Source organism: Pseudorca crassidens, chromosome 5 (assembly GCF_039906515.1).
Source record: "Pseudorca crassidens isolate mPseCra1 chromosome 5, mPseCra1.hap1, whole genome shotgun sequence".
In the NCBI taxonomy this organism is placed as follows: domain Eukaryota; kingdom Metazoa; phylum Chordata; class Mammalia; order Artiodactyla; family Delphinidae; genus Pseudorca; species Pseudorca crassidens.
The window spans coordinates 101952501-101971085 of NC_090300.1; the positions used below are offsets into that span (position 1 = coordinate 101952501).

At 40.4% G+C, this 18585-nt stretch overlaps 1 protein-coding gene across 1 annotated transcript in view; it reads right to left on the bottom strand.

Annotated features, from left to right (window-relative positions):
* LOC137225280 (cell cycle control protein 50C-like) overlaps positions 1-18585 on the bottom strand; it is a 30084-nt gene that overhangs the window by 6828 nt on the left and 4671 nt on the right. The window contains exons 3-6 of the mRNA XM_067739114.1: positions 18122-18232; positions 10743-10844; positions 9393-9480; positions 5428-5568 (exon numbers count right to left, since the gene is read on the bottom strand). Of these exons, the coding sequence (XP_067595215.1) occupies positions 5428-5568; positions 9393-9480; positions 10743-10844; positions 18122-18232 (442 nt within the window). The remainder of the gene's footprint in view (positions 1-5427; positions 5569-9392; positions 9481-10742; positions 10845-18121; positions 18233-18585) is intronic.

Here is an 18585-nt window from a genome sequence, read left to right on the forward strand (position 1 = left end):
TGGAAAGTTAACAATGGATGTGGTTGAGTAAAATCATCTACCACCTTTAGTTTTTCTTAAAATGTAGAGAATGAAACAACTTCCGTATTCTTGAGGAAAGAGGAATCAAAATTACAAAATTTTTTTTAAAAGTATGTGTGTGTAAGCTACCTGAGTACACAACCATTAAAAATAATGGTTATGGGCTACCCTGGTGGCGCAGTGGTTAAGAATCCGCCTGCCAATTCAGGGAACACGGGTTCAAGCCCTGGTCTGGGAAGATCCCACATGCCATGGAGCAACTAAGCCTGTGTGCCACAACTACTGAGCCTGCACTCTAGAGCCGCGAGCCACAACTGCTGAGCCTGCGTGCCGCAACTATTGAAGCCCGCGCGCCTAGAGCCCGTGCTCCACAATGAAGAGTAGACCCTGCTCACCACAGCTAGAGAAAGCCCACACGCAGCAACGAAGACCCAAACAGCCAAAAATAAATAAATAAATAAATAAATTAAAAAAAAATAATGGTTATAAGGACTCTAAGGAAATGTGGGGGGAAATGCTGATGATACTGTCATAGGGTTAAAAAAAGCAGAATATCATATGTATATTATGTATTCAAATATATAAAATGTATAATAAAGCATTGAAAAAATAGGTACAGCAAAATTATAATAGTGGTGGTATTCGGTGATAGCATCACGGAGAATGTTTATTTTCTTTAACATCATTAGTAAGGTAAAGAAAGCAAATTAAAACAAGATACCATTTCACCTAAAAATAGGTTTATATTTAAAGAAAAAAAGAATGACAACCATTGATGAGGCAGTGGAAATGGGAACTCCTGTACAGAGCAGATAGATGTGTGGATTAACCACATTTTTGGCAATCTAGGAACATGCAGCAAAAGATTGGGGACTTCCCTGGTGGTCCAGTGGGTAAGACTCCACGCTGCCAGTGCAGGGGGCCCGGGTTCAATCTCTGGTCAGGGAACGAGATCCCTCATGCACGTCACAACTAAGAGTTCACATGCTGCAACTAAGGAGTCCCGCATGCTGCAATGAAGAGCCCGCATGGCACAACGAAGATCCTGCGTGCCACAACTAAGATCTGGCGCAGCCAAAATAAATAAATATTTTTTTAAAAAGATTGAATATATTTTGCATCCATTTTGGCTCAGAAATTCTCCTTCTAGGACTATATTCTAAGGAAATGATTATGGAAGTGCAAGAAGATCGTGTTGCATGGATACTCCCTGCAGACCTGTACCTAAGAGCTCGAAGTTGGAAGCAAGGAAGAAGAACTTGTAGAAGGGAGAAGGTGGAGAACAGAGGTGTTGCAAACCTGGAAGCCTGGTAGGTTTGGGTGCTGTGCTGTAGGAATGCTGGGAGCACCGGGTGAAGTCTGTTGAGTTTACTCTCATCCTCATACTTCCCACTTTACTGCCCTGGGCATGACTGTCTCTCCCACTCAACAGCAGACTCTTAAGTTCAGTGTCTTCCTCATCGTTTTTTCACTGGCATTTAGTCCAGTGCCTGGCACATGGTAGGTGTTCAATCAATGCTTGATAAAGGGATGAGCGATTCCAATGAAAGCTGACAGAAGCTGATAATAAACAGCATTTTGAATTTTAAAATAATCAACAAGAGGAAGTTGTCCAGTGAACTTTTTACTTGCATAAAACTGGTTCTACTATTTGTAGGAAACCATTCTTTCTCACCTCTGACAACTGACTATGTTCTCCTAAAAGAAACCCAGTCTTATTTTCTAAGCATGGGCTGTAGTGCTTATAAAAGCATGTGCTAAATTTGGCTGGATTAATCTGAAGTATGTTGGTATACTTATGCTTCCTCTGGAAATAATCCTTTGCTGGAGAAACTTTCTCTCCATAAACTGTGGCGACGTTGGCCCTTCCCAAAAATTCGATTGCTATTGCTAGAAGAATATTGATCGAAATCAAAATTGCCTTTGGTACCTGCATGGGGACCTCACCCTCTCTCTACTTCAGCCAGAGCTCATGCTCAAGTCAATGTGTCCTATAGGCCAGTGATAGCCAAGTCACCCAGGGAGTGAAAAATGCAGGTTCAAGCATGCCTTTCCGTATCAACCCCTAATCCTACCCCATCCCATGTCTCCAGAGAGTATGAGAAGCATGGTGTAAGAAGCATCAACTTCTCTCATTTTCCAAGTTCAGCTGGGTCCTTGGTATTCATCCATTCACTTAACAATAAGTATTTCTTGATTGCTCACTTATATCAAGCACCAGGGATATAGCATGAGATCTAATCCCTTTCCTCAAGGTGTTCACCTAAAGTGGGGATGACAAGTATTCAAATAGATAATTATAATAAAACATTGTAACTCTTACAATAGAAGTAAGAAAGAGTAGGAGTAGGAGATAAGAGAAAGCCAAGGATGCTTTGTGTTATATGCTTGTGGTTATGGTAAGACAAAACAATAGCATATTGCCAAGTTCCTTTCAAAAACTGGGAATTTAATTACAGATACAGTGACCAGACATGCCAGTTTGCCTAAGACAGTCCCAGTTTATGTCTGTTGTCCATTATCTCATCTGATTTAGCACTTATCCCAAGCAAATAATGTACATATAATTTCATCCTTTCAGCCATGGTCTTAGCTAGTAGTGAGATACCCATGTACAGTGAACAGAGTGCTTACTTTAATTAATGAAAGATAACCAGTGGCCCTTCATAGCAAAACATAACATATCCCTGTGACCTCTGACACAGTTTGACAGTACAGCCCGTTAGGCCACAGCCTATGTTTTGGTCTGTGAGACATGTGGAGCTGCCAGGCTGCAAGTCAGTGGGGCTGGTGGGAAATGTGGGATATTACAGATTATGTTACAGGCACAAGATGTAGTGTGGAAAATAGATGCTGAGCAGTCTTGCTGAGAGTAGTTTGAACTCTCTTGCAACAGTGTTATTTATTATATGGTGTAAAAATATAACTACCTTATTGTTTGGTATCAGTTTTTTATTTGCTAGTAAATCCTTTTGGCTGTGAAGAGCTAAAATAAGGAACATACATGTTTAATGAAAAATTAAGCACAGTTTTTTTAAAGAAAGTTGATGAATGTGATACTTGCAATGTTGGTTGACATATACCCCCCACCACGGGAACCATCATGATGTCAATGACCATGGGAAAAATCAAAAGACATAAATTGCTGAAGAACATCAGAGTCTACTTCAAAAGTTTGCACTTATTTCTAAAAGCAATTACACTCCAATAAAGATGTGGGAAAAAAAAGAGTGTATTCAAAGACAGTGCTTTGCCTCAAGGAGCTACAGAAAGTCCACTTGTATACCATTATGTGAGCATGACTTTTCATTTAGATCAAATAAGTTTCCTTCTAGTTGCACTTTTTTACTAATTTTTTTTTATAATCAAAGGAAAACTTTAATGTTTTGGCTCTATGAGCACAAAAAGAACCTCGTAAACAGTTAAATGAAAGCAGTTTTAAATCAATGTCTTCAGATGTATTCATCCATCTGAATACATTGGTTTGATTTTTTTTAATTTGATTCTTCATGGAATCAAGGCAAAGCTTTTCAATATTCAGTATTGGAAGATAAAACTGACATGATTATAAATATTACTATAAATTCAGTTAAAAAATTCAACAATCAAGTGTAAATATTTTGGTTTTATAGTGATAACATAAATGCAAATTTGGTGGAGCACAACATCAGAGTAAAGACATTTTCTTAGTAAATTGAGAGATTTATGGAGAAATGGGCTTAAAATTGGTTGTGAAACATATATAATTAACAACTGTATCCAAACAAGCTACAACATTTTGTTAATCAAAAAAAGAGCTGTAGTTGTGCAAGTTTAAATATTTTCATATATTCACAGAGGAAATGAACTGCAAAATTTTTACAATGACAAAGATGTTAAAGAAATGCTTTAGCATGAGAGTACATGTGGTCTGTCTTTGCTACAAATCATCAACCAAAATTTTAGAAATGTCTGAGCCTTCAAAGAACTGTTTTCTATATCAAATGATATGTCCTACAATGATCCTGAACTTTTTCTTGGTAAATAAGCTCTCTAAGTTTTTGTGGAATTTTATTCAAAATAGTTGTAAAGTTTTAGACAAAGTATTCTACACATGGAATGCCACAAACCTTAGTTTTTGAGGATATAGTTAATTGTAATTATTGAAAATCAAGTTTGCAAACAAGAAGATATTGAAATTTACCCCTATAAAAGCAAGGGAACAATTGAACATATTATATAATGAGAGTCCAAAATGTGTACAAGATTTAATTTTTAAATTCTATAATTGTGCTTTGAAATATCTCAATTTATGTGAAAACTATTTTGATGGAGCTCCTATTTTAATTGGATAAAATTTTCTTCTTGATGAGAATTAAATGATATCCAGGAAATCTAAGATTTCATAGCATCTAAATTTAGTAAAACATTCAAAAAAATCATAGATAGAAAAATTGTGAAGTCAAAAAAAGACCTTGCCTATAAAAATATTTGGGCTCCAGGCGTGTGGGCCTCAGCAGTTGCAGCACATGGGCTCAGTAGTTGTGGCTTGCGGGCTCTAGAGTGCAGGCTCAGTAATTGTGGCGCACGGGCCTAGCTGCTCCACGGCACGTGGGATCCTCCTGGACCAGGGATAGAACCTGTGTCCCTTGCACTGGCAGGTGGATTCTTAACCACTGCACCACCAGGGAAGTCCTAGATATTTTCTCAGTTAAAAAAAAGTTATGTTCAAAAGAGAAGAATCAATTAAAGGTGCAACAATCTGAAACTGATTAACCACAAAATGCACTTCAAAAAAAGAGTGCAGACAATTTTGTGAAAAAATTAAAAATATTTTAACAAAATATTTTTAAAAATACAAAAACCCAAATTTTTCATTAGAAAAATACAGGCGCAGAATAATTATTCTGTTTATGTTATCTTTTAGCATTTAGATAATATTTAAAGTATTTTTTTAAGTTGGTTTAATGTATACAGATATATTATTTTAATTTTTGAAATAATTGCATTTTTAAAATAGTTTGTAATAGAATTCTTTTATATGCCCATCAATATGGTAATGTCAATTTACTGATCAACAAATAAAACTTTCGAATTAATATATAACTTTAGTTATTCTAGGGACCCCTTTCACTCTCAAAAGTGCACTAGTTTGAACAGTAAATTAATGATCACATAATTATAGATGAAGGAACAAGTTTCTTAAAACATTGCCTTTTCCTAATGGTAAACTAGAAGGAACTGGGGTACCAATCATTTCATGTTTCTGAAAGATATGTGATGGAGGTGCCCACAGGTAGGAAATATTATAACCAAAAGCTAGTCAGCAAAGAAGTAAACAAGGCGGAATCATAAACATGCCCCCACACATCAAAACCAAAGTTTCTATAAAGAGAGGAGAATATTGAGCTAATGTATGGATCTTACCTGCAAATGCACTAGAAAGATTTTGGAAACTTGGATTCTGAAACTTGACATACTTGTCTGTCCACCATGTAATTCCACTCCTTATCATTGGTACTTTGATATGGATAGATGAATTAAGGTTGTAAGAAAGAATAATGGTGTCTGTAGGGAAATTAAAAACTGTGTTAGATTCAAGTAAGCATTTTTTGCCACACTTGGAAGTGCACAACCAGACACAGCTTAAAAAGCAGGGTTTGAAGACTCTCCACATGCCTACATGGCATAGATGCTGGAATCAGAAGACTATTCTTTTTCTTGCTAAGGCCCCAATTATTGAAAAATACTCTTAGACTCCATTTGACTCATGTTTCCTAACTACTTCAAATCTCTGGTAAGGGAGAACTTATTTGCAAATGAAATATCATAAATCAGTGGATAATGTATACAAACAGTATTTTAAAAACTGCCATTCATCCTACACCCAGTGGGACCCACCCACGATTAGGGGTCCAGCAGCGATGCGGGAGACCCTGGGGGAGACGGTGGGGGAGGAGCGTGAAGGAACGGAAGCGAATGCGGCCAGCGCATTCCCTGTCCACTTAGGCACCTGGGAGCCTTTTGGGCACCTGGGCCTAATCCTCTGCCCTCAGAGCCTCCCTCCTGCAGCGCAGAGCCAAAGCCTCTCCTCTACACCCCCACCCAGGGCCCTACCTCCAAACTCCGGAACACCACACTCCAGAGGCCCTCCTTTTCAAGTGCTGCAGCTGCCCTTTCCCACAGGTCCTAAGCAGAGGCCCCGTCCTACACTTGAACATCACCCCCCCTCCCGCCTAGGGAGACTCATTAGCCAGACTCATCAAGCAAAAAAGGGAGAAGACTCAAATCAACAGAAGTAGAAATGAAAAAGGGGAAGTAACAAATGACACTGCAGAAATACAAAGGATCATGAGACATTACTACAAGCAACTATATGCCAATTAAAATGGATAACCTGGAAGAAATGGACAAATTCTTTGAAAAGCACAACCTTCTTAGACTGAGCCAGGAAGAAATAGAAAATATAAACAGACCAATCACAAGCACTGAAATTGAAACTGTGATTAAAAATCTTCCAACAAAACAAAGCCCAGGACCAGATGGCTTCACAGGCAAATTCTATCAAACATTTAGAGAAGAGCTAACATCTATCCTTCTCAAACTCTTCCAAAATACAGCAGAGGGAGGAACACACCTAAACTCATTCTATGTGGCCACCATCACCCTGATACCAAAACCAGACAAAGATGTCACAAAAAAAGAAAACTACAGACCAATATCTCTGATGAACATAGATGCAAAAATCCTCAGCAAAATACTAGCAAACAGAATCCAACAGCACATTAAAAGGATCATACACCATGATCAAGTGGGGTTTATCCCAGGAATGCAAGGATTCTTCAATATATGCAAATCAGTCAATGTGATACACCATATTAACAAATTGAAGAAGGAAAACCTTATGATCATCTCAATAGATGCAGAAAAAGCTTCTGAGAAAATTCAACACCAATTTATGATAAAAACTCTCCAGAAAGTGGGCATAGAGGGAACCTACCTCAACATAATAAAGGCCATATATGACAAACCCACAGCCAACGTCATTCTCAGTGGTGAAAAACTGAAACCATTTCCACTAAGATCAGGAACAAGACAAGGTTGCCCACTCTCACCACTATTATTCAACAATAGTTTTGGAAGTTTTAGCCACAGCTATCAGAGAAGAAAAAGAAATAAAAGAAATCCAAATCGGAAAAGAAGAAGTAAAACTGTCACTGTTTGCAGGTGACATGACACTATACATAGAGAATCCTAAAGAAGCTACCAGAAAACTACTAGAGCTAATCAATGAATCTGGTAGAGTAGCAGGATACAAAATTAATGCACAGAAATCTCTTGCATTCCTATAAACTAAGGATGAAAAATCTGTAAGGGAAATTAAGGAAACACTCCCATTCACCATTGCAACAAAACGAATAAAATACCTAGGAATAAACCTACCTAAGGAGACAAAAGACCTGTATGCAGAAAACTCTAAGACACTGATGAAAGAAATTAAAGATGACATAAATAGATGGAGAGATATACCATGTTCTTGGATTGGAAGAATCAACAGTGTGAAAATGACTATACTACCCAAAGCAATCTACAGATTCAATGCAATCCCTATCAAACTGCCAATGGCATTTTCCACAGAATTAGAACAAAAAATTTCAAAATTTGTATGGAAACATAAAGGACCCCAAATAGTCAAAGCAATCTTGAGAAAGAAAAATGGATCTGGAGGAATCAGGCTCTCAGACTTCAGGCTATACTACAAAGCTATAGTAATCAAGACAGTATGGTACTGGCACAAAAACAGAAATATAGATCAATGGAACAGGATAGAAAGCCCAGAGATAAACCCACGCACATATGGTCACCTTATCTTTGACAAAGGAGGCAAGAATATACAATGGAGAAAAGACAGTCTCTTCAATAAGTGGTGCTGGGTAAACTGGACAGCTACATGTAAAAGAATGAAATTAGAACACTCCGTAACACCGTACACAAAAATAAACTCAAAATGGATTAGAGACCTAAATGTAAGGACAAGCACTATAAAACTCTTAGAGGAAAATATAGGCAGAAGACTCTATGACATAAATCACAGCAAGATCCTTTTTGACCCACCTCCTAGAGAAATGGAAATAAAAACAAATGCAAACTATGAAACTTAAAAGCTTTTGCACAGCAAAGGAAAACATAAATAAGATGAAAAGACAACCCTCAGAATGGGAGAAAGTATTTGCAAATGAAGCAACTGACAAAGGATTAATCTCCAAAATATATAAGCAGCTCATGTAGCTTAATATCAAAAAAAGCAAACAACCCAATCCAAAAATGGGCAGAAGACCCAAACAGACATTTCTCCAAAGAAGATATACAGATTGCCAACAAACACATGAAAGGATGCTCAACATCACTAATCATTAGAGAAATGCAAATCAAAACTACAATGAGGTAACACCTCACACCAGTCAGAACGGCCATCATCAAAAAATCTACAAACAATAAATGCTGGAGAGGGTGTGGAGAAAAGGGAACCCTGTTGCACTGTTGGTGGGAATGTAAATCAGTACAGCCACTATGGAGAACAGTATGGAAACTCCTTAAAAAACTAAAAATAGAAGTACCATGTGACCCAGCAATCCCACTACTGGGCATATACCCTGAGAAAACCATAATTCAAAAAGAGTCACGTACCACAATGTTCACTGCAGCACTATTTACAATGGCCAGGACATGGAAGCAACCTAAGTGTCCATCAACAGATGAATGGATAAAGAAGATGTGGCACATATATACAATGGAATATTACTCGGCCATAAATAGAAACGAAATTGAGTTATCTGTAGTGAGTTGGACCTAGAGTCTGTCATACAGAGTGAAGTAAGTCAGAAAGAGAAAAACAAATCCGTATGCTAACACATATATATGGAATCTAAAAAAAAAAAAAAAGGCTCTGATGACCCTAGGGGCAGGACAGGAATAAAGACACAGACATAGATAATGGACTTGAGGATATGGGGAGGGGGAAGGGTAAGCTGGGACAAAGTGAGAGAGTAGCATTGACATATATATACTACCAAATGTAAAATAGATAGCTAATGGGAAGCAGCTGCCTGTCGCAGGGAGTTCAGCTCGTGCTTTGCGACCACGTAGAGGGGTGGGATAGGGAGGGTGGGAGGGAGATGCAAGACAGAGGGGATATGGGGATATATGTATGCATATAGCTGATTCACTTTGTTTTACAGGAGAAACTAACACAACACTATAAAGCAATTATACTCCAATAAAGATGTTAAAAAAAATAAACTGCCACTCAGCTACAGGAGTAATCTTCTGGATATTTAGATTGTTACACACTCATGAAATGGAAGATGATGGAGATAGGAAAAGACACCTACCATTGAACATGCTATTGGCAATAGCACCACAAGGAGCGATGGGGATCCCATTGTGGGAGGTTTTGAATGGAGCACAGTTTCTAACATCCTGGATGAGAAATGATACAGGAAGAAGTGTTTTTGGTAAAATCTCTTAAAATGCTGGAAGTGAAAATACTGGCAGTGTAAATCAACCCATGCTGCTCCACTGGCACAGATCGAGATTATGGGCTGCTACCTGCTGTTCCCAGGCGGCTGGCTGACCTAGACTAGACAATTTTTGTGTTTTGGAGATATGTATGTGTGTACGTGCACGTGTGTGTAGCTTCTTTCCTCATTAACAGTACATAGCATACCAAATATGTCTGCAGGAAGAAATTTTACTTTGCTTGCTGTGCTAAATACCACACTAAGCCCACAATGGAATATATTTTTAAAAGCTTTTTCTTATTGGAGTGTAACTTATATTCTAAAACGTATATAAATTGTGATTCTACAGTTGGATGACTTATCACAGGGAAATCCACCCACCTAACTACAAGAATACATTTTAAAAAGAGTGGCTCCTAAAAACCATTTGGTTATCCCTTTTATATAATGCCAGTATAGAAAAGGTTTCCTTCTATCTTTTCTTGCCAGCATGCTGAATATCATTTACCAAGAGTTAAATTTTGTAATCTTAGGTCTGAAAGAATATTCATTAAACCAAAGGCTTTCATTCAATCAAGTAGAGCCCAGTTTCCTTAAACTAGGCTGATTGAAGCCCCCAGTTATACAAAGGACAATGGTGGATATAGAGTGAGCTAGGCTGAAACCAATCACTCAAGGTTACTATCAAAATGGTTGGTACATCCATCAACTAAAATAGGCAACTTTAAAGATAACTACAGAAATTAAGTATGAGAAAATAATATTGAAATCTAATCGATGTGTCAGTCATTCAAAGAAGCAAAAAACTCTACTGTTTGAAGAAGCTCCAGTATGCCATCAACTTTATTAAGAGAAACATAAATCCTGAATTGTGGTTGAAAGGTACTTGAAGATTTGCCCTTCTGACACATTCATTATTACCAAGACCTGGGCAGTCCAATATGTATCTGGTTTTAATATAAAATGCTGTCAAATAAAAAAATGGTTGGTGCATGAAAGGCTAAACATCTAATTGGACAAGATTCACATTCCTGCTCTGAAGAGGGAAAGCAGCAGTTATCCTGAATACTCAGCCCCTTCAGTTCATGAAAGAATGAAATGAGCATTTCTGTCTTCTAAAAATTTAGCTTTTGAGTTTATTTTCCATACTGTCTTTTAGACTGAAAGATCCATCTGGCTTAAAAAAAAAAGAGTATTATACCAAGTTAAATAAAGCCTTACCTTTACATCTGTACCCACCAGTTGGGTATTACTTCTGGATAGAATATATCGATAGAGGTTCTGATAGAAGCCATACAATTTGTAGTACATATAAACATTACCCTGTAGAGGAGAACAGCAAGATGTAAGAAAAGAGAAAAATAAACTGAAATATTAATAAACACGGACAGGGGTTTTAAAATATAAGAAGTAGTACCAAAAAATATTGATGTGAACTGAAAGTTTCTTTATATCAGATAGAAACCCAAGAAATTATTTTTAAAAATCAGTATTGGAAAATCCTGGTCTATACAAAATTATTAAAATGACTACATAACTTATTTTTAATGTCTTTGTAAGGGCTACCACATTCCTGCCTTGAAAAAATTTTATAACTAGGCTTTGTATTCTCAATATATAAAATTTGATTTCACAAATATTTCCCAGCAATACTAGGAAAGATCCGTTGCCTAGGGGTTGTGGTAAGCATCAAACTCACATGGTCTCAAAGCAAATCCATGAAACACAATTTAAAATTGGAGCCACTGAGCATGTTTAGGCGCATGTTCACAATTGCCCATGTGAAAGACACAAGCCCAGCTCCTTGGTGTCCAGCTCCGGTGTTGTCTTTTTATCACTAGGATCTAGCACAGTACTGTGGCATATTATACTTGGTTAAGAAATGGTGAACCATTTGTTATGGACAAAAAGATGGAATAGTTCACTGATCTAGAAGAAAGGTGGTTTTCACCTTAGCAATAAGTAGCCTTGTGGCCATGAGAGATGGGCGTTTTCATGGATTTTGCCGAATGAGGCTGCCCAATCACAGGCTACCATTGTGCTTCTACATTCATGGTGAAATACCAAGGCCCTAGAACTTCTCCTTTTTTTTTTTTTTTTTTAATTTGTATTTATTTATTTTTGTCTGCATTGGGTCTTCATTATTGCGTGAGGGCTTTTCTCTAGTTGCGGCGAGCGGGGGCTACTCTTCGTTGTGGTGCTGCAGCCTTCTCATTGCGGTGGCTTCTCTTGTTGCGGAGCACAGGCTCTAGGAGTGTGGGCTTCAGTAGTTGTGGCATGTGGGCTCAGTAGTTGTGGTTCACGGGCTCTAGAGCACAGGCTCAGTAGTTGTGGCACACGGGCTTAGTTGCTCCGTGGCTTGTGGGATCTTCCCAGACCATGGCTCAAACCTGTGTCCCCTGCATTGGCAGGCGGATTCTTAACCACTGCGCCACCAGGAAAGCCCCTTAGAACTTCTTCAAGTGGGCTTGATATAGATTTTACTAACAGCACATATGATGCAAATGTAAATGTCCAAGGTAGCTATTTATAATTAATATTCTACCTACCTCCAAAATAATGAAGGTATGCATCTAAAAATATGAAGGCCTAAATTTTATTAAGTGCCTCCCATATGTCAGGTGCTATGTTCAGTGCTAGAAATACAAAAGTATTACTTTACAGTTCCCTGAGTCAACTGATTCTTTTATGCTATGCAAATTTGGCCTCGCCCTAAGGACCTTTAAGAGGATGAGTATGGAAGATGGGAGCTGGTACCCAGGTTAGGCTGAAAATAAAGGTCATGGTAAGTGTGACCAGTTACAGAAAACAACAAAGGCTGAAGAGCTTAGTCCCTGGTAAAAGAAAAGCCTCTGGAACACTGAGAAAGGGAGAAGCTGGGCCCTAAGAGGCGGGCTGCAACATCGTAAACAGAGAGCACGGATGTGAAGGTGAACAAGCCAGGCATAGCAGGAATGACAGATTATATTTCCTCACCAAAGGAACCTCTACTGATGACCCATAACTACAGAAAATATGAAATCCATGGAATGGAACTTACCATACATTTTCTTGGAAGCTAAAAAGAGCATTCTACTTACCCAAAGGTATATACTCATATAATCATGACAAAATAAATAGAGAACACTCACATGCTGGGGACAGAAGTGTTTTAATAAACTGTTTTCAATAATTCTTTGTCCAAGATTTTACAAGGCCTCCAAGATCATCATCTTTTGATTAGTCCTAGAGGCACAATGCACTTTATAGTGTTTCTTTTCTTCCATGGTACTTGGTACAGGATTCCTAGTTTAAGGCAGAGAGCCTTGCGTGGGTCTGTCATCTAGCGTGTGTAATGTGTGTGAACTTGTGGGCAGAAGGCTCTGTGCTTGCCCTGAGTAGTTTGGTTAGATTTTTATGAGAAAGCCTTTGCCTCAAAGGAATGGTTAGCAGCTGGTAACACTTATTTGCCTTTAGGATTTCAAAGGACACAGACAGATGGGAACTTGAAGCCCTTTAAGGTTTTATCTTTTGGATTTTTTTTTCTTCAAAATTTTAAGCACCCTGTGCCTCCCAAGAAGGAACCAATCCTGCTGACACCTTGATTTCAGACTTCTGATTTCTAGAATTGTAAGAAAATAAATATCTAGTGTTTAAAGAAAAAAGAAAAAGCAACACTAACTTTTACTTTCGGGGGGCAGCATGGTGAGTTGAGGAAGGCAAGAAAGTACACAATTGTAGAGAACTAGAATTTTGATCTTTAACAAAAGAGCACAGATATAAAACTTCCCTCATGGGACTTTATATAGATATCACTTACAACTCAAGTACTACTCAGTAATTTTCTCATAATTTACATCAGACTTACAAAAATGATTAGAGATACAGATGTATTCAGAATATTACTGATGCCAACATGCTTTCATCTGGGATCAAGGGGGAAATAGGAAAGGGACACATAAAACCAAAGCTTCCTAGAGCATAAAGAAATATAATTTATCACTTTATCTTTTTTTCCATTCATTTAAAATTTCGGCAAACATTGTCTAAGCATCTACCACGTAAAATATACTGTGCTATGCCCCTGTGAAAGAAGCAAAGATTCTTATGTTCATTCAATAAACATTAATTGGGCAACTACAGGGTGTCAGGCATAGTTATAGGTGCTTGGGATACAATAGTGAGAGATAGACAATAAACAATACATATAAAAACTGTTAATTTATATAGTAAGTTGGAAGGTGATAAGTACTATGGAAAAAATGGAAATTACAGTAAGGTAATAAGAATCAGGAGTGCAGGTGTGAGGTGAGCAGACAGGATGAAGTATGAAATAGGATGGCTAGTGTAGGCCTGAGTAGGTGATGGCTGAGCCAAACCGGACCTGAAGGCAGCAGGGGAGCTAGCCGAGTGGATGTCAGGTACAGAGAAGAAGCGAATGCCTGACTTGTCTGAGGAATGAGGGGGCCGGTGTGGTCAGAGAGGGGGTGGGGAAGAGAATGGAGAGAGGAAGTTAGGAGGAAGAATCCAGATCACATAGGCCTTGTAAGGACTTAGGCTTTTTCACTGAGTAGAAAGAGAAGCCATTGCAGGGATTTTTGAACAAAGGAATAACATGATATGACTTATACTTTAAAACGTTCACTCTGGCTGCTCTATTGAGACATGGATACAACAGGGAGACCTGATAGGAGGCTACTGTAGAAATCCAGGTGAGAGGTGAGGGTGGCATGGAGCTGGGTAGTAGCAGCAGAGGTGGGCAGAGGTGAGCAGACTCTGGATATATTTTGAATGTAGAACCAATAGGATGGATTGGATGCAAGGTGTGAAAGAACGAAAGGAGTCAAGAATGACCCCTGGGCTTTTAGCCTGAGCACCAGAAGGACAGAGTTCTTTTCAACTGAGATCGTCTAGGGTTTTTCTGGGGATGGGCGTAGAGTAAGTAAGGGGAAGAAGTGGATATTAGTTCGGTTTTAGAAACATTAAGCTGAGATAGAAAACAGAGAATTGGTAATCGATAGCATTTAAACCTAGGAGGTAGATGATATTTCCAAGGAGGTGAGTGCATACGGAGTGGAGATGAAGACTGAAGGCCGTGACTAAAGCCCTGCAGATCTCCACGTACAGAGTTTGGAGAGGGCTTCCCTGGTGGCGCAGTGGTTGGGAGTCTGCCTGCAGATGTGGGGGACGCGGGTTCTTGCCCCGGTCTGGGAAGATCCCACATGCCGCGGAGCAGCTGGGCCTGTGAGCCATGGCCACTGAGCCTGTGCATCTGGAGCCTGTGCTCCACAACGGGAGAGACCGCGACAGTGAGAGGCCAGTGTACCGCAAAAAAAAAAAAAAAAAAAAAGAAAGAAAAATAGTTTGGAGAAAATAGGAGGAACAGCAAAGGAACCAAAGAAGGGCAGTCAGGGGACTTCCCAAGTGGCGCAGTGCTTAAGAATCTGCCTGCCAGTGCAGGGCACGTGGGTTTGAGCCCTGGTGCGGGAAGATCCCACATGCCACGGAGCAACTAAGCCCATGCTCCACAACTACTGAGCCTGTGCTCTAGAGCCCACGAGCCACAACTACTGAGCCCACATGCCACAACTACTGAAGCCCACACGCCTAGAGCCCATGCTCTGCAACGAGAAGCCCCCACTCGCCACAGCTAAAGAAAGCCCGTGAGCAGCAACAAAGACCCAACGCAGCCAAAAATAAATAAATTAATTAAAAAAAAAGAAGGGCAGCCAGAGGGCAAGGAGGAAAACCAAGAGAGTAAGGTCTCCTGGAAGCCAAGAGAAGAAAGCATGTCAAGGAGGAGGGAGTGATTGCCTGTGTCCAGTGTGTGACAAGGCACTGAGGACGGAGCACTGGATTTATCCACAAGGAAGTCATTGGTAACCTCGCAATTTCACTGAGTGTTAGGGCCATGGGTGGGTCTTTGAGAATGAGAAGAGAGGAATTGGAAATACCCAAGAGAGATGACTCCAATGAGGAGTTTCCCCGCTAATGCGAGGAAAGAAATAGGCAGATAGCGGGCAGGGAAATTTGGGAGAACAGAAGAGTGCTTTGTTTTTGTTTTTTAAAAGATAGGTCAAATAATATGTTTGTGTGCTGATGGGAATGATCCAGTAGAGAGAAAATTTGATGATATAGAGAGATGACAACTGCTGAGTTAAGTCCTTATAAAGGCAAGAAAGGCTAGCATCTATCACACAAGTGGAAAGGTGAGCCTTCAGATGAGAGCATGGGTGGTTCACCTGTGGTAACACGTGGGAAGGTTGAATATGTAGTGCAGATACGTCTGGACGTGTATTTGTGTGGTGTGGCATGTAAAGCATGGTCCCTTTCCTCAGGGAGCTTCCTGTGAATAGAGGAAATGAGTCTACAGGATATTATATGGGCGATTGTAAGTCCATAAGAAGAGTTAAAACAGCACTCTCAGGATACAAATGTGGGCAAATTCTTGCTGGAGACATGAGCGAAAAGGAGGCTCAAGGAAGTGTTTGGATATTAGTGGCTTAAAACAAGTGAGATCTTACAGGTGGGAGTGAGAGGGGAGACTTTCTAGGCAAAAGAACAGCAGGAACATAAAGAGTTGCATCATGGAAAAGCAAGTTGGGCAGTTTGGCAGGAGTACAAGGTCTCCTGCAAAGATAAAGATGAAAAGGTGGCTGGGCCTCAGGTGTTGAAAAGTAATCTGAAAGAGGGCACATTTTGGGGGACAGGGTGTGGTCTACTGATTTGGCAAATAACAGTTGGCTAAAAGTAGGAGAAGCCAAAGGCTAGATGTGTAGTTAAGGTTGCTGTGATGCTAGATCAGGAGGGACTGAACTGGGGTGATGCCAAGAAAATGGAGTGAGAAGGTGGTTGGGAGAGAAAGGGATTGCAGAACAGTAATCATACATCAGAGGTCTGGATGAGAAAGGAGTGGGCAGGGTAAAGTCAAGGAGGAAAATTTTGAGTCTCGGTGATGGGATCTTTCCCAGAAAGGGAAGTCAGGAGGGTTTTTCAGGAGATGACGATGAGTCTGGTATGGGGAGGAAGCAAGGCCTTGAGGATGGGATGTTCAGTGACAAGCTCAAGAGAAGGCCTGCCTGCACGTGAAACATCACATGCAGAGTCATCTATGCAGGGGAAGGAGGGGAGACGGATCAGGTTAGGGAGGAGGTGCTGTGGGAGAGGTGCAGAGTCCAGAGGACAGGACAGGACCTTTGAAAAGTTTCAAGAAATACATTTTCTTTTTTTATAAATTTATTTATTTATTTATTTGGCTGCATTGTGACTTTGTTGCTTGTGTGGGCTTTCTCTAGTTGTGGCGAGCGGGGGCTACTCTTCGTTGCGGTGCGTGGGTGTCTCATTGCGGTGGCTTCTCTTGTTGTGGAGCACGGGATCTAGGCTCAAGGGCTTCAGTAGTTGTGGCTCGCGGGCTCTACAGCACAGGCTCAGTAGTTGTGGCGCATGGGCTTAGTTGCTCCGTGGCATGTGGGATCTTCCCCGACCAGGGATTGAACCTGTGTCCCCTGCATTGTCAGGCGGATTCTTAACCACTGCGCCACCAGGGAAGTCTCGAAATACATTTTCATTTGATCAAGTCTTTGCTACCTAGTAAGACTGTGGTGGCCCTGAAAAGGTGCCTCTTGATCTCCTACTGCAGGGAGCGTAATCGAGGGGTGGGCGCGGCTGCTGTGCTCTGAGGTCATCCTATGTTTGCACCAAGGCCATGCTTCCCATTGCTGCTCCCAGACAATGGCTGAGCAACAGGGATACTGAGGTAAGGACTCTCTGTTGGGGTTGCTGAAACTTTCTTAAGAATACTCTGCAGTCTAAGACCTTTCTTCCCTCCTCCCCATCTCTCTACCCTCCTCTCCCTCTGTCCCTCCTTCCTTCCTACTCTGCTTCCCTCTCCTTCCCAGGGGTCAGAGCTGTGCTGTGGTCTGACAGCTCTCCCAGCCTCCTCCAGCTTCCTCCATATTTTCCCTCGCAGGCAGTTCCCCCAGTAAATCTCTGGCATGTCTAATCCTGTCTTGGCATCTGCTTCTCAGAGGACCTGGACTAACACGAGACTTTAATCAGCCCCAAAGCAGGGATGTCTCTTAATATTTCTTTGGCATTTCTCACAGTGCCTGACAGCCAGGCCGAGTCGCCTTAGGGATTAGGCAACTGCATGTGTAGAATGACTAGGAGGGGAGGACACAAGGAGTGTCCCAGGTATGTGACCTTTGACACTAACTCACTGTGTGACCTTGGCCAAGTCACTTAACCTCTCAACCCATTAATCTCACTGTAAAATGAGTGGTTAGATTCAGTAATTTCTATGGTCCCCTCCTGTGTTGACATTTGGCATAGAACCTGTTTGATTGATGTTAAGAATTGTTACAAAGCTGGGTGGGTAAAGAATCCGGAAATTTAGACATAAGGAGAAGAATGAAATTCCAAAGAAAAAAAAGGGGGTGGGGGCAGAGAGTCGAACATGAACTCAATACTTTATAAGATCCCCGCCCCCCATTCCCACCCTGCGTTATTTCTTGTATTTTCAGTTTTGGAAAGCATTTGGTGGAGATCATGAATTTACTGCCACATGTTAAATAGGAGGAGAGCAGCGTACAGCCAATTGAAGGCGCTTGAATCTCACTTACCTTCATTGTCTCTGGAAGGACAAAGGGAATAGAGCAGTTGCATTCTTTGTCAAAATTAGCAGCATTTTCCCGCAGTTTTGCACAATTTGCACATTTTTCTGTGTAATTAATCTGTCAGGCAGAGAAAATAATAATTATTAATTAAAAAGGGATGTGAGTACATATCTTAAAATTAAAGTCCTGAGTCCATCAAAGTCTCCAAGCTTTCTAGGTCAAGGGCGTGCTATCTGGGACATGAACCAAGGTCAGCTCTGCGGATGTGTGGGACGAGTGGGTCTCCTTACAGCCTTTCATTTTGGGACCCAGCTGCATTTTGCCACTTACTTGGAGTTCAGGGTTTCTACTACATATTTATGTAACCTGCTATGATGAAGCCTTATGCCTCCATCATAAAAAGTTACCACTAGGAAAATATTAGTCAGTGACTCATGAGAACTGGGCCTGCAGCCTGAGTCTAATCAGCG